We start from the raw sequence: 19,866 nt of genomic DNA, 5'->3' as shown, positions 1-19,866 counted from the left end.
TTGTTGTGCCAACACCAATAGAAGAGTCTTGTGACCTAGCAATAAAGCAGCCCTTTTTTATGTGTATTATCACAGCCCTTTTCCCCCCCTCTAATCTCCACAATTTATTATGGCTAGAAACACTGGGTCTGATTCTCTGCTGCCTTAAAATCTGGATTGTCATGTACACCTGTGTAAAAATGTGTAAAAGCACTACTAAATCACAACAGTGTTTTACATTCAAGTCGCACTGGTGCGAATAGCAAAAGCATTAGGTCCTGTGTTTCCAGCTTCTTATTTTGTCCCTTCCCCATGAAGGGGGCACATGATGAGGGCAACACTCGAAGACTGTTTCTTGGGTCCTCAACAGGAGAAAACAGAGATAAAGCTGATCCATGCTCAGCAACTAAACTGGAAAGCCAAACAACATGCACCAAGCCAGGCATTACTTGCCCATACAAAACTTATCTGGGAAAAGGGAAGGAAGTGAGACACGTTGGACTCAGAAATGTAGGGGTTTTTTTCTAGCGCAGACTGCTCAGGGAAAAGGGAGAGAGAGAGATGGAAAAAAAAAAGTGTAATGAGAGCACAAGCTAGAACTGAAGATTTGAACGGGGGTGGGGCACGTCTGCTCGGTAATGGCATTGAGCAAGAGGAGTCGATTCAGACTTTGTTTTGAACAGCAAGTGTTTAAGTCTGATAAGAATTTTTAAAAAAGCAGGGGGCGGCGGCGGCGGCTACACCTGGCCATATCGCGGCTCGGGACCAGGGCAGCCAGCCAGCCCTCAGGCCGCTGCTCAGCACTCGCACGGGGCTCTACTTTTCCAAATCTCCGTGCGGACAGTAACCAACATGCTGACACGGTTGCACGTTTGTCCCCACGGAAAGACCAAAAAGAGCCTCCAGCGGCCTGGCGCCTGAACAAACGCCGCCTCCAGATTTGCAGCGAGTGGCAAGCGGCGCCGACGTGGCCGCGGGCGTTACCAAGTCCCACCTCGGCCACACCAGCCGCCGCCACCGCCGGGCGCGGGGCTCGGTCGCAAGGCAGCGAGTCGCTGCACGCTCCGCTCGGCCCGGGCTGCTGGCGGGGCTGCGCCAACACCACCTAATGCCCGGGCCGGGGCGAGCGGGAGGGGTCGGCCCTGGCCCGGGCAGCAGGAGCCTGGCCCCGAGGCTGGCGTGCGCCGGCCCCGCGCAAGCCCCCGACCCCCCCGCCAAGCGCCGCGAGCCTGGCGAGCCTCCCTCTGCTCCCCGCAGCCGGGGTGGGGGTGGGGCAGTACCGGCAGGGGGGTGTCCAGCCCGGGTCTCGGCTCGCTCCTGGTCAGGCGAAGACATGGTGCTCGGCGCCCCGCGTCCGGCTGCGCAGGGCCGGGGACTGGCTGCCGCGGGCCCCGCCCCCGGCCCCGGCCCCGCCCCCTCCACCGCCCGCGCTGCCAACGTGGCCGGGCGCTGATGTCAGGATGCCCGGGGCGAGGCGCGCGCCCCAGCTCCGGGCGAGCCCACGCGCCCGGCCCCTCCTCCCGGCCGCGGCGGGGCAGCTGGGGCCGAGCGGGGGCCAGGGAGCCGGGCACCGTGGCGGGGTTAGACCGGACAGGAGCGGGGGTGGGGGAGGGGATCCAAGGCAGAATTACACCTAACGCCTCGGCTCCTGTGCCTGAGCTGCTGCTGCTGACCCCGGCTTGGTTACATGCGATTAAGTGGTAGGCGTGGAGTAGGGGGCCGGGTGTTTTCCCTGTGGAGATTACATAGCAGGAGGTACGGTTTTGATCCAAGGGTGTTGTCTACACTGTGTAGAGGGATCAATTCAGATCGACATTTTTCTTTAATTGGATGCGCTCCGCCCCCCCCCCCCGAGTATAATCAGGGTTTAAATGCTTAGAGATTTGCCAGCGCCCCTCATACCTCCCACCCCCCACATTCAGGAGTCAGTCCAAGCTTCAGTCCTACAGGGCGGGCCGCCAGGGCTCCTGCAGGTTTGACAGTATTTACTGAAGCTCCTTTCAGGCCCGTTCCAGCTGAATTTGTGTCCTGAGTATGGTGCCTGAGCGCCTCCCAGTCTAATGTGATTTCTCCTCAAGGCCCCTACAGAAGACAGACCAAGGCCAAGGCTACACTAATCAGTAAAAAGAAAAGGAGGACGTGTGGCACCTTAGAGACTAACAAATTTATTTGAGCATTTATTTGTTAGTCTTTAAGGTGCCACAAGTCCTCCTTTTCTTTTTGCGAATACAGACTAACAGGGCTGCTACTCTGAAACTAATCAGTAGCAGCACTCAGGCATGTGAAGCAATGTAGGTAAGTGAACCTAACCCTTACATGCTAATATAACCCACCACACCTCCTGGGTGTGGTGTTCTGCCCCCTCTGGTAGCACCGAGGTCACTTAGAGATTGAGTCTGCTGCAGCCTTAGCTAAGGGCCATATGGCAATTAGCTCATGCAGTAGAGGCTCACAAACTAATCAATTCCTGCCCTCCCCCCCCCATCTGAAGTCTGTCAGTGTTACACTGGCTCACAAAGAATTTTTCTGTCAGCCTAGCTAAGGGGTTCTCAAACTGGGGGTCAGGACCCCTCAGAGGGTCACAAGGTTATTATGTGGGGGGGGGGTCACGAGCTGTCAGCCTCCACCCCAAACCCCGCTTTGCATTCCGCATTTATAATGGTGTTAAATATGTAAAAAAAGTGTTTAAAATTTGTAAGAGGGAGGTCAGACAGAGGCTTGCTATGTGAAAGGGGTCACCAGTACAAAAGTGAGAAGCACTGGCCTAGTTACTGCCTCTTAGGAAGATGGATTAACTACAGGGATGGGAGAGACCCCCTTCTGCAGCTGCAGTGAATGGCTACACTGAGGTGCTTCAGTTAAGTAATAGACATAGCCTAAGGGTATGTCTACACTACAAGCACTCTTGCAGCACTCCAGCTGTGCTGCTGTAGCATAGACAGTACAGGGACAGAAGTAATTTTTTCCATTATGGTAGTAAATCTAACCCCCTTGAGAGGCATTACCTAGCTGCAACTACAGTAGGGGTTAGATTGACCTGTAATTGCACAGGATGAGACATTTTTCACAGCCCTCAGCAATGTAGTTCTGTCAATCTAGATTGGACCCAGTCTAAGTGATTTGCCCAGGGCAACACAGGAAGCCTGTGGCAGAGCAGGGATTGAACTCAGGAACTAAACCTGAGGCAGGGCAGTATCCCAGTACTTAAGTCACCTTTCTGTACACCAGACTTCCTTTGAAAGGCAGGAAGTAGACACATTTTGCTCTGAAGCCCTCCCTTGCTTGATCCAAAGGCCATGAAGCTGCCAAGGTCTGTGACTTTCAGATTAGATTGGAATTTTTCATAATTTTGATTCCCCCCCCCCCTTCTCTAACAGTGATCTTTTTGCCAGTGTCAAATGTTAGCCATATATCAGTGTTAATTGCTTTGCTAAACAACTGTTCTGGCCACTACATTTTCTCCCTTCTGACAACATGTAATATGAATAAGCTTGAAAGGATACATTTATCAATCAATTTCATTGTACTCACCAACCTAATATTTCCATTGATAACTGAAATTTGCAGATAGGCAAAGTAAGAAAAAGTTGTTGACATAGTTTGTTTCAAGGATATGTACTAAGTTCTCAAGCAGATTTTTCTTAACAGTTATAAAGCTTTCATAGAATCATAGAATATCAGGGTTGTAAGGGACCTCACGAGGTCGTTTAGTCCAACCCCCTGCTTAACCAATCCCCAATTTTTGCCCCAGATCCCTGAAAGGCCCCCTCCAGGGTTGGACTCACAACCCTGGGTTTAGCAGGCCAATGCTCAAACCACTGAGCTATCCCTCCCCTTTAACTAGGTGAGTTTCACCATTTAATGACAGTAAATAATTGGGGGGAGCTGACAATAATTGAACATTTAAAATAAATAGAAATAATGCTTAGAAATAAACATCTCATATTTTAAGGCCAGAAGGGACCATAATGATCATTAGTCTGACCTCCTGCATAATGCAGACCACAGAACCCACCCATACCTGTAATAGGCCCATAACCTCTGGCTGAGTTATTGAAATCACAAATCATGATTTCATGACAATCCATCATTTCCTCTAGTTTCAAGCCAGCAAGTGACCAGTGCCCCACACTGCTGAGGAAGGCAAAAAAAAAAAAAAAAAAAAAAGAATCAGATTGGCAGAGACCTTGGGAATATTCCTTCCCAACCCCAAATATGGCAGTTATTTAGACCTTGAGCATGTGGGCAAATAGGTGGGCCATATGCCAGTATAGGGCATCTCATCATACTATCCCCTCCATAAATTTATCAAGTTCAGTCTTAAAACAAGTTATGTTTTTTGCACCCTCTACTCCCCTTGGAAGGCTGTTTCAGAACTTGAGTGCTCTGATGTTTAGAAAAATTTGCCTAATTTCAAGTCTAAATGTATTGATGGCCAGTTTATATCCCTTTGTTTTTGTGCCAACATTAAATAACTCTTCTCCTTCCATGGTGTTTATCCCTCTGTTGTATTTAGAGATCAATCATATCTTCCCTCATCCTTCATTTTGATATGTTAGGCAAGCCAAGCTCCTTAAGTCTCCTCTTGTAGGGTAATTTCTCCATTCCTCTTACCCTTGTAGCCCTTCTCTGCACCTGTTCCTGTCTGAATCAATCAATCTTAAACAAGGGAAACCAGAATTGCACACACTATTCCAAATGAGATCTCACCAGTGCCTTGTATAATGGTAATAACACTTTCCTAGTAGAGATAGTGAATAGCTCACCCGATGCACCCATGGATTGCAATAGCCTTTTTCACAGCTACATCATACTGGCAGCTCAGAGTCATCCTGCTATTGACCAATACAGCCAGGTCTTTCTCCCCCTATCACTTCCAACTGATACCTCCCCAGCTTATAGCAAAAATTTTTGTTTGTCCCTTTGTGCATTACCTGCACTGTTAAATTTCATCCCCATCCAGTTTTCAAGGCTGTCCAATCTTCTTGTATGGTATTCTGGTCCTGTTCTGTATTGGCAATATCTCCCAACATAAAAAGAAAAGGAGTACTTGTGGCACCTTAGAGACTAACCAATTTATTTGAGCATAAGCTTTCGTGAGCTACAGCTCACTTCATCGGATGCATACTGTGGAAAGTGTAGAAGATCTCTTTATACACACAAAGCATGAAAAAATACCTCCCCCCACCCCACTCTCCTGCTGGTAATAGCTTATCTAAAGTGATCACTCTCCTTACAATGTGTATGATAATCAAGTTGGGCCATTTCCAGCACAAATCCAGGTTTTCTCCCCCCCCACCCCACTCTCCTGTTGGTAATAGCTTATCTAAAGTGATCATAGAATCATGGAATATCAGGGTTGTAAGGGACCTCAGGAGGTCAACTAGTCCAACCCCCTGCTCAAAGCAGGACCAATCCCCAATTAAATCATCCCAGCCAGGGCTTTGTCAAGCCTGACCTTAAAAACTTCTAAGGAAGGAGATTCTACCACCTCCCTAGGTAACGCATTCCAGTGTTTCTCCACTCTCCTAGTGAAAAAGTTTTTCCTAATATCCAACCTAAACCTCCCCCACTGCAACTTGAGACTATTACTCCTTGTTCTTTCCTCTTCTACCACTGAGAATAGTCTAGATCCATCCTCTTTGAAACCACCTCTCAGGTAGTTGAAAGCAGCTATCAAATCCCCCCTCATTCTTCTCTTCTGCAGACTAAACAATCCCAGTTCCCTCAGCCTCTCCTAATAAGTCATGTGTTCCAGACCACAATAATTTTTGTTGCCCTTCGCTGGACTCTCTCCAATTTATCCACATCCTTCTTGTAGTGCGGGGCCCAACACTGGACACAGTACTCCAGATGAGGCCTCACCAATGTCGAATAGAGGGGAATGATCACGTCCCTCGATCTGCTGGCTATACCCCTACTTATACCTCCCAAAATGCCATTGGCCTTCTTGGCAACAAGGGCACACTGTTGATTCATATCCAGTTTCTCGTCCACTGTCACCCCGAGGTCCTTTTCTGCAGAACTGCTGCCTAGCCATTCAGTCCCTAGTCTGTAGCGGTGCATTGGGTTCTTCCGTCCTAAGTGCAGAACCCTGCACTTATCCTTGTTGAACCTCATCAGATTTCTTTTGGCCCAATCCTCCAATTTGTCTAGGTCCCTCTGTATCCTATCCCTGCCCTCCAGCATATCTACCACTCCTCCTAGTTTAGTATCATCCGCAAATCACTCTCCTTACAATGTGTATGATAATCAAGGTGGGCCATTTCCAGCACAAATCCAGGGTTTAACAAGAACGTCTGAAAATCTTGGGAGACAGGCCAGTCCTTGCCTACAGACAGCCCCCCAACCTGAAGCAAATACTCACCAGCAACCACATACCACACAACAGAACCACTAACCCAGGAACCTATCCTTGCAACAAAGCCCGTTGCCAACTGTGCCCACATATCTATTCAGGGGACACCATCACAGGGCCTAACAACATCAGCCACACTATCAGAGGCTCGTTCACCTGCACATCAACCAATGTGATGTATGCCATCATGTGCCAACAATGCCCCTCTGCCATGTACATTGGTCAAACTGGACAGTCTCTACGTAAAAGAATAAATGGACACAAATCAGATGTCAAGAATTATAACATTCATAAACCAGTCGGAGAACACTTCAATCTCTCTGGTCACGCGATTACAGACATGAAAGTCGCTATTTTACAACAAAAAAACTTCAAATCCAGACTCCAGCGAGAGACTGTTGAATTGGAATTAATTTGCAAATTGGATACAATTAACTTAGGCTTGAATAGAGACTGGGAGTGGCTAAGTCATTATGCAAGGTAACCTATTTCCCCTTTTTTTTTCCTACATATCACCCCTCCCCCCCCATACATTCTTGTTAAACCCTGGATTTGTGCTGGAAATGGCTCACCTTGATTATCATACACATTGTAAGGAGAGTGATCACTTTAGATAAGCTATTACCAGCGGGAGGGGTGGGTATTTTTTCATGCTTTGTGCGTATATAAAAAGATCTTCTACACTTTCCACAGTATGCATCCGATGAAGTGAGCTGTAACTCACGAAAGCTTATGCTCAAATAAATTGGTTAGTCTCTAAGGTGCCACAAGTACTCCTTTTCTTTTTGCGAATACAGACTAACACGGCTGTTACTCTGAAATCTCCCAACATAGTCATTTGCACATTTTATTAGCACACTTCCACTTTTTGTGGGAAGGCCATTAAAGACACTGATCAGATTGGTCCCAAGATTGATCCTTGAGGAACTCTACTAGTAACCTCCTTCCAGCCTGACAGTTCACCTTTCAGCATGACCCATTGTAGCCCCCAACCAGTTCTTTACCCAACTTTCAATTCTCATATTAATCATCATTTTCTCCAATTCAATAATTTCCCCATCCAGAACTGTATCAAATGCTTTACTGAAATCCAGGTAGATTAGATCTACTGGTATTTCCTTTGTCTAGGAAGTCAGTTATCTTCTCAAAAGATAGATATTCTCCATCAAGAAAAAATAAAAATTGAATTCTGCCAAGTCAAAATTATAAAATACTGTTTTTCTTCATTTGGTATGATATCATGTTTGGATAGCATGCAGCCTAAGCCTTTACAGAACTGTTACAGTACAATTGTGTACACCATTAGGTGATTCTGAATCATGTGCCTGTACAATTCAGATATTACCTTTCATTAACATCTAATTGCCAATTCACAACTCTGGCTTTATTTTGTTCTGCCAAACCGCCCACATTCTTCTAGAACAGGGGTGGGCAAACTTTTTGGCCCAAGGGCCACATCTGGGTACGGAAATTGTATGGCGGGCCAAGAATGCTCACTAAATTGGGGTGTGGGAGGTGGCTCCAGGCTGGGGGTTGCGGTGGGGGTGGAGGGGATGAGGGCTCCAGCTGGGGGTGTGGGCTCTGAGGTGCAGGAGGGCGGGACTGAGGGGTTTGGAGGGCAGATAAGGGCTGCTCCCGGAGGCAGCAGCATGTCCCCTTCTGGCTCCTATGCAGAGGCACGGCGAGGCAGCTCTGTGCACTGCCCCGTCTGCAAGCACCACCCCTGCATCTCCCATTGGCCACAATTGCCGGCCAATGGGAGCTCCGGGGACTGTGCTTGGGGTTGGGGAAGTGTATGGACCCCCTCTCTGCCCCTATGCATAGGAACTGGAGGGGGGACATGCTGCTGGTTTCGGGATCTGCGCAGACCCACAGCACACGTGAAATGGGGCAAGCCCCGGATTAAAACGTCTGAAGGGCTGGATGCGGTCCCTGGGCTGTAGTTTGCCCACCCCTCTTCTAAGAAGATATATATACAATGCTCACCTTGCTTACTTTTCCCGTGAAGACAGAGTGCTGACATAATCAGTATTAAGAGTGATTTTTCAAATTTGTGTTTTTGAAAAATACAGGAACAAAATATGCATTGTATTAATTTTAACATTTTGCTCAATGATATTACCAGTATCAGGACAAAAGTTTACAAAATACTGTTTTCTTTTCACATTTTGACACAGAGAAAGGCCAGCACTTGACCAAAAGGTAAAGGTATACTAGTTACAAATGTAATTCAAAAACACACGTATCATTAAAGTTACATCACAAGCGATTTCATGCATCCAAGTGATACCACATTTCTAACAATAAACATGGTCACAATTTGTGAAAGACCAAAAGGTTAATAACTATAATAAAGTTGTCTATAACATTTTACTTGGGAAAGAAAATACAAATACACTATACTAAAGTTTAGCCTTTGGCCACAATGCAGATCCAAATTCATATATACAGGGGGTTTTTTTGTTTTGATTTTAAAAAAGGGTGACATGGTTTAACAAGCTAAGCTACTGGAGACCTGGGGTTCTATTCCCATCCTTGCCACTTACCTTGTGTATGACCTTGAGCAAGTAGTCACTTTATTTCTCTAGGCCTCTGCTTCCCCTCCCACCGTATGTCTTGTTTATTTAGATCAGGGGTTCTCAAACTTCTTTGCACTGTGACCCCCTTCTGACAACAAAAATTGCTACATGACCCCAAGAGGGGGGACCGAAGCCTGAGGCCATTTGAGCCCTGCCACCCGAGGCAGGGACACCAGGGCCAAAGCCAGAGGCCCGCCGCTCTTGGCGAGGATGAGGGGCGGGAAAAGGGGGGGAAAAGTTGAATTCCAAGGGCTTCAGCCCCAGGCAGGAGGCCTGTAACCTGAGCCCCCACACACACTCAGGGCTGAAGCCTTTGGCCCCAGGCAGTGGGGCTTGGGCTTCGGCCCTGGGCCCAGCAAGGCTAATGCCAGCCCTTGGCAACCCCGTTAAAATGGGGTCAGGACCCACTTTGGGGTCCTGACCCAGTTTGAGAACCACTGATTTAGATTAAAAGAGCTCTTCAAGACTAGGACTGTCTCTTAGTATAGGCAGAGCTGATAGCGCTGCCGATTAAGACTGCCTGACAGTTCACATGGTAAGAACGTGTTTTCAGTCACTTATAACTTTACCAAATTAACCGTTTGGGTTGAAGTTTTCCATTCTGGATGTCTGCCTCAGGCTGAATTTCTTTGAAAGTTTCAGACAAAACCATTCAGCTATGTCCAATAATGATTTAACAGTTTACCATATTAAAAAGATTGTGAGCTTTTCTTTGAGAAACTGTAGCCACTTCCACCCCTCTCTAATGCCTTGGTGCAAAAACACTTAAAATTTGGCAAGGGCAGCATATGTGTCAGGATGTGCCTTTTACCATCCTCTGGAGGAACTACCCAAATTTGGCCAATTTAAGTCTTTGAACAAACAAAATTAATACATGCTGTGAAGAGACTTGTTGGAGCTTCACAACTTGGGTTGGTTATTTCTCCCCCCAGCAAATAGTTTATTTTCCACCAAAAAGCAGTATCAGTTGACCTAAAACAGTTCATGGATTTTCAGATTTGCCAAATTGCTTTAATCAAACAAACAAAATCAAAACAGGTGAATTCAGAAGAAAAGTTTAATTGCCGGTACTGACTCAATTTTTTGTTTTAATTTTGGGCATTTTGACAAGAGCAAAGGAAGACTAGATTCATAAAATGCTGGGTGGAGAGGAGGGGAGAAGGAGAACCTCCCTTATCAGATTTAGGCCAATGATTAGTCTATGATCCATTTTGTTTCAACTCAACTTATAAAAAGTATTAGTTTGAGGTCAAACCAGAAATTAATTTCAACTGCCAGTGGACCAAAAAAAAAACCAAACAAAAACCCATTATTCACCCATCTGTGTCATTGACTAAACTTTCTGAAGATTACGATCTGCAGTGAACATGCTTCAGCCCAGGAACACAGGTTCCAAAAAGGTCAAATGGCATGGAGCACCGGAGCCAAAAGCAGGAAAACTGTCTCCCCTTGTACTCTCAGTCTTCCCACTGGTTGGCCACAGCAGCATGGAATAGAAAGCCTTCTGAATTTAATGCAGAGGGACCAAACCGGAGAGGACAGAAGAAGAGGAGTGGCGGTGAACAAGCTGCAGGGAGGGGAGAAAAGATGAGGAACCAGGATGACAATTAGAACTAGCTGTGCAAAAACTGGGACAAGGAACAGAGGTGTAAAGAGATGGGAAGAGGAGCCAGTGGAGGGTGACTGACTGTGAGGATGGACAGAAAGATCAGACAAGGAGCTAGGAAGGGAAGACTGGGACTCTGATGGGAAGCCCAAGGGTGGAGATTAGGACCAGACTACAACAAGGACAGGTAGAAGGGGATGGGGCAGAATGGTCTGTGACCACAAGAGAACACTCCCCTCCAGAGCTTAGAATGGAACCTAAGATTCTAGAGCAAGGGATGGACAAACTGCAGCTCTTTAATTGTGTGTTTAAAAATAAAATAATAATAATAAAGTACAGCTTGCAGAGCCCCCCCCCCTCCATTCTCTGCCCACCAAAGCTTCACCCCCATCAAAATTTAAAGCTTTGCCCCCCTCAACAGCTTAAGTAGTGTCCCCCAGGCACACACTCCTACCCTCAGTGACCCCTCCCTGCAGCTCCCAGCTGTTTGCTGCTGCCTCTCCCGATGGCCACAGCTCCCAGCTTGCCAGCTCCAGCAGCTGCCACGTGGGGAGGGGGCAGCGGGACTGGAGTAGGGCCAGCAAATCCTGCAAAAATCGGGGGGGAAGGGGTGAGAGAAACACATGACCCCATACGTCAAAGCTGGCTTCTGCCCAGCTGGGGGGAGAGGGGTCTCAGGGTTTCAGCCCCTCAGGTCATGCCTGCTGGGGCTTGGCACTTCAGCAGAAGCAGGGCTGAAGCCCTAAACCCAGGCAGGCACCTCCTGCAGGGCTGAAACCCTGAGACCTTCTCCCTCCCTGCAGAGCTGAAGCCCAGGGCTCCAGCAGGCATGCCTCAGCTCTTGCGCTTCTGAAGATTGTTATCCGCAGCTCTGAGGGTCAGTAAGTTTTGGCCACCCCTGTTCTACAGTCTCACCGTGCCTCTATCATCAACAAATACCCGTGAAACTCACTAGTAGTGTTTCATCCTGCTTTAGTGCTGGGCCACAGAGGATAACAACTACTACTGCTATCAGTTTCTCCATTACCTCAACTATCAAAGGTCTACACAGTGGACCCTGCTAATTAACCATGTGGGTGTCAAGAGGACGCCATATAAATGGGATGTCTGATATTTCAGGTGGCTTTTTTTTTTTTTTTTAAAAACTGAGAAATTTACACACAAACACTTCATTAAAAAACATTAAGGTTGCAAAGTTGAGCTCTCAAAAATTAGGAAGTAGCAGAATTAAAGACGCAAGTGCAACCTTAATTTGGTCCCCTTGTGCATATGCATCATAATGCAGGCTTTAATTACATGATCACATGTTATTTTTTCCCCACAGGACCCCTGCTCCATTCAGTGCACAGAATGGACCATGCTCACTGAATGAAGCACCTATTCAATAACAGAGTTTTATCCTTGTAACAAGGTCTGCTAATCGCTGCTTGGCAGCGCCTCCTTTTAGTGCATCTGGGGAATTAACTTGCTGCTATCTGCACTCTGACCTGCGGTTGTGCAGACTATTACCTGAGTCAACCACTCTGCAGTCCCTCTCCTCTTTTGCTAATCCAAAGATGCAGCACCTCACCTTTGGGGCTTAGCCCCTTTGGCCAAGTCATAATCATCCTCCATTTCTAGGGTCCCATCAGATTTTCTCTCCAGAAAAGTCTCAGGCAATCTCTGTATCTATTACACTGGCTACTCCACTCCTCTAGTGGGCTGGAGGGGAACCCAGGTCTGCCCTCTATTCTGGGTTCCAGTTCAGGGACCCTCAAATCAGCTGTTCAGGTTTATATGCTCTCAGACTTTACTACTCTTTCCCTGGGCTACTTCCTATACTCCTGTTACAGGTATCGATTCTCCCAGAATGTGACTGCAGACTTCCTCACTACAATGCTTTTCCTAGCCTCAACTCCTAGGCTTTATAGAAGCCCTGCCTGTTCCTCCCCTGGTGTACTTCATTCTCAATTATCATCATTGCTTCTTAGATCCCCAGCAGGTGCAGCCTATGGCTAATTGGCCTCTTTTGCCACCTTAATCCCTTCAGTACTGGTGTGGGCTGAACACCCCACCACAATCCTCATAGTTCAATGCATGACCCTATCCTTTATTTACTACACATTATTCAAACCCTGCTCTGAAGACAGAATTATTCATTTCCTCACGGGCTTTTCTCATCACTATAGTGTCTGAGTGATTCACAAATAATTTGTTTTCACAATACCCCAGTGAAATACCTTATTATTCCCATTTTATAGATGGAGAACTGAGGCAAAGAGAGATTAAAGTCAAAGTTATCCACTAATTTTGGTTGCCCAGTTTGAGATGTCTAGGACCCGATTTCTCAGAATACTGTAATAGTCGCTCATAAAAATCAAAGGATTTATTGGGACACTGTAAGTAACAACTCCAGTACACATAGCCAGGATTCAAAATTTCCTCCCAACCCTCCCACTTCCCCCATCAGATACAACAACATAATATAAAACAAAAAGAGCAATTTAGCACTAAGATAAAGATATAGCACTATGTATTGGTGAAGGTGCTGTCTATGTTGGTCATTGCAGTCCTTCACATTATATAGTGATGTATATATTTAAATCACAGCTCCTATTAGTCTCACTTTGTAGTGGTGAGTGGTCAGCATTTCTGCAAATTAGACTGATCCCAGGGTCTGAAGTCAAGTACCCAAAAAGTTAAGAACACAATTAATGACCCATATGTGAAAAGTTTGATTTAAATGACTTGCCTGATATCACAAAGGAACTCTGGGACAGAGGAAGGGGTTGATTCAAGTTCAAGGTAGCATTCAACTGCCTTAACCAGGATTGTCCTTCTTCTGCCTGCAGTGCTTTGTCTGATTCACTGCACACCTTCCAACTCCTGCAACAAATAGAGGCTTTGTTTGTAGAATCCCTGCCTCATCACTACACAGCCCTGGTTCATTTCCAGAATAGGGCCATCCTGAATGAGGCAGGGTTCCCGTGAGAAAAAAATAGTATGTGATCATGTAATCAAAGTCTGAACATATAGGCACAAAGGGGCCAAATTCAGGTTGCACAGGCAAAGCGTGAGGTTACTAGAGTGTCTCAAAGAAACTTCAGCAGTTTTTTTAACATGGTAAAACAATGTTTTTTTCCCTAATCTCATTTCAGAAAAGGCTGAAACTTTCCAAAATACACAGTCCGAGGCAGACACCCGGCATGGAAAAGTTCTGCCAACCTTAAACTGTTCTAGGTAAGTTATAAGGAACTGAAAATTGAAAAAATAATGGGAAGTGTTGAGCAACCATAATAGGCAGCACTGTCGGCTCCATATATGACAACAGCATGCTGCCGTATTGCTAAACTGAAGAGATCAAAAATCCTCCCCTAAAACATTGAGATTTAAAAAACAAATGCATACACTTTTTCTAAAGACTGTCTTGACTTTTAAACTCCCTTCGTTCCTCTGCTAATAATTTCAGGTTGAAGAGCAGGGCCATAACTAGGGTGCAGAGCCAGCAGGGGTACAAAAATGGAGCTGCACAGGATCAGGCCCAGCAGCATTAGCCCCCTCCCCCCTGCAGGATTGGGCCCAGAAGCGTCAGCCAAAGCCCAAAGTGCTTAGAACCACCCCCCCACACACACCTCACTGGATCATGGGTCCAGTGACTCTGGCTGGAGCAGGCTCTCCCCGGTGCAAGGACGGCAGGGGAAGGTGGGCAGGACTCTGAGTGCTGGCTGATAGGAAGGGCAGAAGGCGGAAGGGCTGCACAGCTGGTTCCCAGGGACCTAGGTGCAGCCACTGGAGATAGGGGATGGGCTGGAGGGCAGGGGGTACCATGAGGGGAGAGTATGCAGGGGGCTAGGGACATGAGGCACAGCCTGGGTTATGGGAGAAGGGGATACATGAGTGCAACACAAATGATTAGGGTCATGGAGCATCTGCCATATGAGGACAGATTAATAAAACTGGGACTTTTCAGCTTTGAAAAGAGACGACTAAGGGGGGGATATGATAGAGGTCTACACAGTCATGATTGGTGTGGAGAAAGTAAATAAGGAAGTGTTATTTAATCCTTCTCATAACACAAGAACTAGGAGTCACCCAATGAAATTAATAGGCAGCAGGTTTAAAACAAACAAATGGAAGTATTTTTTAACACAATGCACAGTTAACCTGTGGAACTCCTGTCAGAGGATGTTGTGAAGGCCAAGACTATAAACAGGGTTCAAAAAAGAACTAGATAAATTCATGGAGGATAGGTCCATCAATGGCTATTAGCTAGGATGGGCAGGGATGGTGCCTCTGTTTGCCAGAAGCTGGGAATGGGCAAGAAGGAATGGATCACTTGATGATTACCTGTTCTGTTCATTCCCTCTGGGGCAAGTGGCATCAGCCATTGTCGGAAGACAGGATATTGGGCTAGATGGATCGTTGGTCTGACCCAGTATGGCCCTTCTTATGTGTGTCAGCATACGCACTAGGAGAATAAGGGGTGCACAAGTGGGGCTATGTGATGGAGCAAATTACAGTGGCCAGTTTTTATTTGACCCTGTTCTATTCTGTAACAACCTTTTCACTGCACTGAATGGGTCACACTGGGATGGCGAAGGAGTAACTCAGGGAGGTACTGCTGTGTTGTGACAGTTCCAGAGTCCATTGGAACCACCATATGTCATTGTGCTGTACACAATAGCCTTGGAGAGCTTCACAGCTGCAGCTAGAGCAGAAGCCCAAGGGGAGGAAGGGGCGGTTCAGCTCTGCATGCATAGAGTGTGGGGAGAGTGACCCGGCTGCAATGGCAGGTCCCTGAGCAATGAGCAGGGTGTGAGTAGGCTTCTGTGAGGCAGGTACTCCAGGGAGCATCTCAGGGAGCATCTGATGGCAGCCAGGTTCCATGGGCAGAGGGAAGCTCCAGAGGATGTCACTGGCCGGTGCGGGGCTTCTTTGGGGCAGAGGCAAGAGTCTGTCAGGGGCACAGCTCAGAGCTGTGCTGCCTGCCATACCTGGGAAGCAGCCAGCTGTGCAGAGGCAGCCCGGTTCAGGGGAGGAAGGGCTTCCGGGCAGTCAGCCAGTGCCCTGGCTCCCACAGTGCAGAGAGTCAGGGGCCTGAGCGGGCCATGCAGCTCCCACCAGCTTCTGATCTGCCAGCTCCTGGCAGGAGATGACAGTTTTCAAAGTGGGGGTTGAGTCCCTCTACAGAGGCATGCCCCACAGTTTGAAACCTCTGTGCTAAAGTGAAGGCAGAAATCTGGGGGGCATGCGACTCCCATGTGTTTCCCCCCATATCACCTCTAGGGGATGCTTGCTCGCCCTGTTTGCTAAAATGTTTAGTTATGGCTCTGCTGAAGAATCAAACTTTAACACACACAAAAATGCAGGCCTCTCCCTGGCTACTCAGATAGAGATTCCACTTACCCTCTCCTCATTCCTAGGAGAATTGCCATCCATTTCCTACATTACCACCTTGACTTCTCCCCTCCTAGTTTATTTCCTTTGATACAGTAGAATCTCAGAGTTATGAACAACTTCCATTCCCAAGGTGTTCATAACTCTTAGGTTCTACTGTAAAAGAAGGCTGGATGGGAAGTAGTTTGAGAACCATTGACCTAATTAATGTACCATGGTTCACACTCGCACATAGAACCTACATTACTTTTTAGGGTAGATGAGTTACAGATATACATATTAAAGAACTTTCAACTTATATCATTCATAAAAACAATAATGTCACAGTAAAAACAATATGGGATTGGTTTAGCTGTTTGCAAGAACCAATATTTCCCTCACTCCTCCCTACCCCTGCCTAAAACTTCTCCGCCCCAGACTGGGCAGCACTCCCCTTGCCATAACTCCTCCCCTTGCTCCCCTCTACTGTTCACGCTGCTGTCCTGTCCCTGGCTCCAGGCCTCCCTCTCCACTCCCCCCACCAGTCTCTGCCTGCTTTTTAACTCAGGTGGATCTTCTGTTGTCATTAGTCCATTCAGACATGGCTCTGAAGTGCTGGTATTGCTTCAAATTACATCTTGAAGAATTTGGTTAGAACCAGACAAGTCCATGTTCAAGATAGCAGGGTTTCAGACTACACCTCCCATCAACTCCCACCAAGAATCTACCTCAAGCTGTTCAGTGGTGTTCTGTGTTCATTGAGCTCTGTTAAAAAGTCCAAATAGAAAAATCTTGAGCCTTTTGTGTCTCAGTTCACTCATTATTAGGAGTTAAGGTTTGACTTGCAACAGTTTAAATATTAAAGCCCTGGACTTGTCATTTTCCCTCCTTTTCCCCCCACTGATATTGGTTCTCTCTATATCAAGATATCTCTCTATATCAGGAAGCATTTTCAGTATTTTTACCCTCTGAGCCCTCTGTAATGCCCAGAGCAAAAGTTCTCTTTTTGACCTGTTTTCCAGATGCAATTTCTCCTCAAACCTGCTAATTCTCAGATTGAGAAAAAAATTCCCTCTTTATCTCCTTTGTTTCAACAGTTTCTGTCTTTAGCTCATTTTTTAAAGATAGGTGACATTTGGGATGACACCTGAAACATCATTCTAATGATGTCCACTTTTGCTGTCAGGAAGGCCCTATGTCCTGTGTTAGGGTTACTACTGTGCTGCCCTGTCACACAGAGGTCTGTCTGAGCCAGTAAAGCTTCCACCTCTCATTTCCCTTTTGTCTGTCGTTTGAATCCATCCTTGGCATCCAAAAATATGTTTGTTTTTTATACATATGTAATTACTGTCTATTTGTATGTGATGCCCAGCACCACTCAGGATTTCCCCTTACACCTTCTCCTCCGTACCCCAGGGGAGCTGCAATAGAGTTCTGCACAGTGCAGGTTGGATGTTCTCCTTTACACAGACTCCTGAAATCCTGCCTCCTTAGCGTGCAGGGGAACTGCATCATTTGTTTTCCCATGGGACCTGTCTGGATGCACAAAGGTGGCTAAAATGTGGATTGTATTGTTAAAAAACTTCTATGTGGACAACTCAAGTGTGTTATATCTGAACAGTGGAGAGCGTCACAGTGGTTACAAGAGCCACACTTATACTTGTAGTACAGGCATATCCATAACATCAGCAACTGCCTCCTGCCACAGAGCACAAGAAATGCAGATTAGTTGACAGTGGTTAAATTACCAGCAGCTCCCAAGCACTTTTGTCAATTCTAGTGCTCCCATTATTAGTACCACCAGAGGAGCTGGAAAAGGCAGCTAATTAAGACTCAGGCTTGCAGCTGAATCATTTTCATTGCCAGTTCAGCAGCACCTGTTGAATGGGTAATCAGCAGTTTGTTACCCATTTCTCAGGTAATTTTCCTAGCATAGACAAGATTTGGATGACTGGAAGTCAAGAAAGAGAAAGAGCGACTGAGAAAGGAAGGAATTTTTAATCTGTTTAAACTTCACTTTTGTTTGTTTTTAAATTCAGTTTGTTGATTAGAGAGCATTTTAGAACATTAATATCTTTGTTAAAAGTTTCTACCCTGCCACACGCTTTCAATTAAGAGGGGAAAACTCACAATACACATCTCAGATATTTAGGAGATCCTCCAGCAAAACCAGGAAAGACCAGACTCAATATTACTGGTATTTCTAAAGTAAAAAAGAAAACAACCCAGCTTTCAGGCCTTCTTTATGCATCATGAAGAAACAAAAAAAAAGGGCAAATGCCCAATTTACAAAAAACAAAAAACAAACAAACAAAAATCCTCTTGTTGGTGACCCAAGGGCTAAGTTTTTAAAACTGTGCATGGTATGAAGAAATCAGGAATTTTGGTGTGCAAAACTCCATGGATGAAAACATTTGTTTTCAGTTGCTCACAGCAACTTCTGAAAATAATCTTTTTTTTTTTGCCTGTTTAAGTTCTTAAGTATGTGTTTTACAGCCTAGCGTGTATTCAGTAAAGTGATCATTTTTTAAGTATGTAAGTCTGTTGACTATGGTTAGGAGTACAATTTCTGTTTTATTTTGAAAATACTCCAACCTACTTAAACAGATGGCTACGATCCCAGATCAGTCTATTTATTTTGGTGCTCTCATCTGGGTATGCAGTAGCTTTTGTACTCCTGCTGAATATATAATGTGTAATTCCTCACTTGATGCATACAACTGCCCATTTTGTGCAAGTAAGTCAGGAGCATATTTTTAAGAATGCAATCTGAGTACAAACCCTCTCTCATCCCCCCACATACATGCACAACTGGGTGTAAATTCTGTTAGGCATAATATACCCACCCCACAGTGCCCACCCACTTATTTTTATCCTTAGTCCCTAAGTGACATATTGATAGGAGTATTACACAGAAAACACTCAGTTTGCACCATTACAACATAGCACTGCAGTTTCTGAGGGGGTATAAGATACCCCTAAAGTCTTTATCCTAAATCTGATCGTGCACACTGCTTTTTCTGGTTTTACTAGCAGTTTTTGGAGTGAAAAAAAAATCAGTTATAAGCTAGCTAAGGCTGAGTCCTAGGAAGTGTGAACTTCTCCTCTTCATCATCAGGGGCATCTGTGTACTTTTATCTCCACAGTCAGCATCTCACTTTTTCTACAGACATGGACTAGTTATGTGAAACTGCTCACCAGTTGGAGTAAGGGACTCTCAGTTAGAGACACTCGGATACCATGGGGATGTTCATTGCATAAAACCTAGAAACAAAAGTGGAATACTTTTTAAAAAAAATCAGTATTTTCCAGCTGCTAATCAGGATTAAAAAAAAATGTAGTCCCACTTCTGAGGCCGTCAAGACCTATACATCTTTGGAGTCTGTGGGCCAGCAGCCACAAAGGCTGTTTTTATGCTGGATGTAGATCTAGGGAAACAGTTTATGACAGAGAAACTCACAGCAAAGAGTGAAAGGGCCTGTACTCTCCATGCTCCACTTTCAAGTAACTGCAGTGCATTCACAGGTCTTCCCTTGCTTATCTTTATTGTGCTAAGGTAATGACTAGAAGATGTAATTTGGATCACTGCTGTTTGTTCATTTCTAGGGGTCCTGACGATGTGATTGGTTAAGCTCTTGCAGAGTTGTTTCTAGGGTCAGGAATATAATTTCATTTGATTGCTGGATTTGCTACAGGTGGCCACATTTAGTCCTAATTCAACTCTACAGGGAGCCCAGATATGTTTGATTTTGTCTTCAGAGTTAGAATGAGAGCCCATTGGGGCATAGAGTATAAAACTGGGAGTGTTAGCAGTTACTAGATTGAATCATAATTTAATTATAGGAGCAAGTTAGATTTTACCTTACTGTTATATTAGGTTTCCTTTGATTTTTTCTCTGAAAGTCAGAAAACAACAGGCCTGTGACACTATGTTATAACAGCACAAGAATTTCTTGATGTAGAAACACTATGGCCTTATATTATCACTG

General features: G+C 45.8%; 1 protein-coding gene across 1 annotated transcript in view; it reads right to left on the bottom strand.

The window, feature by feature from the left end:
• DAP (death associated protein) overlaps positions 1 to 1,386 on the bottom strand; it is an 87,556-nt gene extending 86,170 nt beyond the window's left edge. Inside the window, exon 1 of the mRNA XM_077810792.1 lies at positions 1,260 to 1,386. Coding sequence (XP_077666918.1) covers positions 1,260 to 1,314 — 55 coding nt within the window. The 5' untranslated portion in view covers positions 1,315 to 1,386. The remainder of the gene's footprint in view (positions 1 to 1,259) is intronic.
• Between the last annotated feature and the right edge of the window lie 18,480 nt (positions 1,387 to 19,866).

The sequence above is a fragment of the Eretmochelys imbricata genome, chromosome 2 (assembly GCF_965152235.1).
Source record: "Eretmochelys imbricata isolate rEreImb1 chromosome 2, rEreImb1.hap1, whole genome shotgun sequence".
NCBI lineage: Eukaryota > Metazoa > Chordata > Testudines > Cheloniidae > Eretmochelys > Eretmochelys imbricata.
This window is presented reverse-complemented; position numbering and strand designations above follow the sequence as displayed.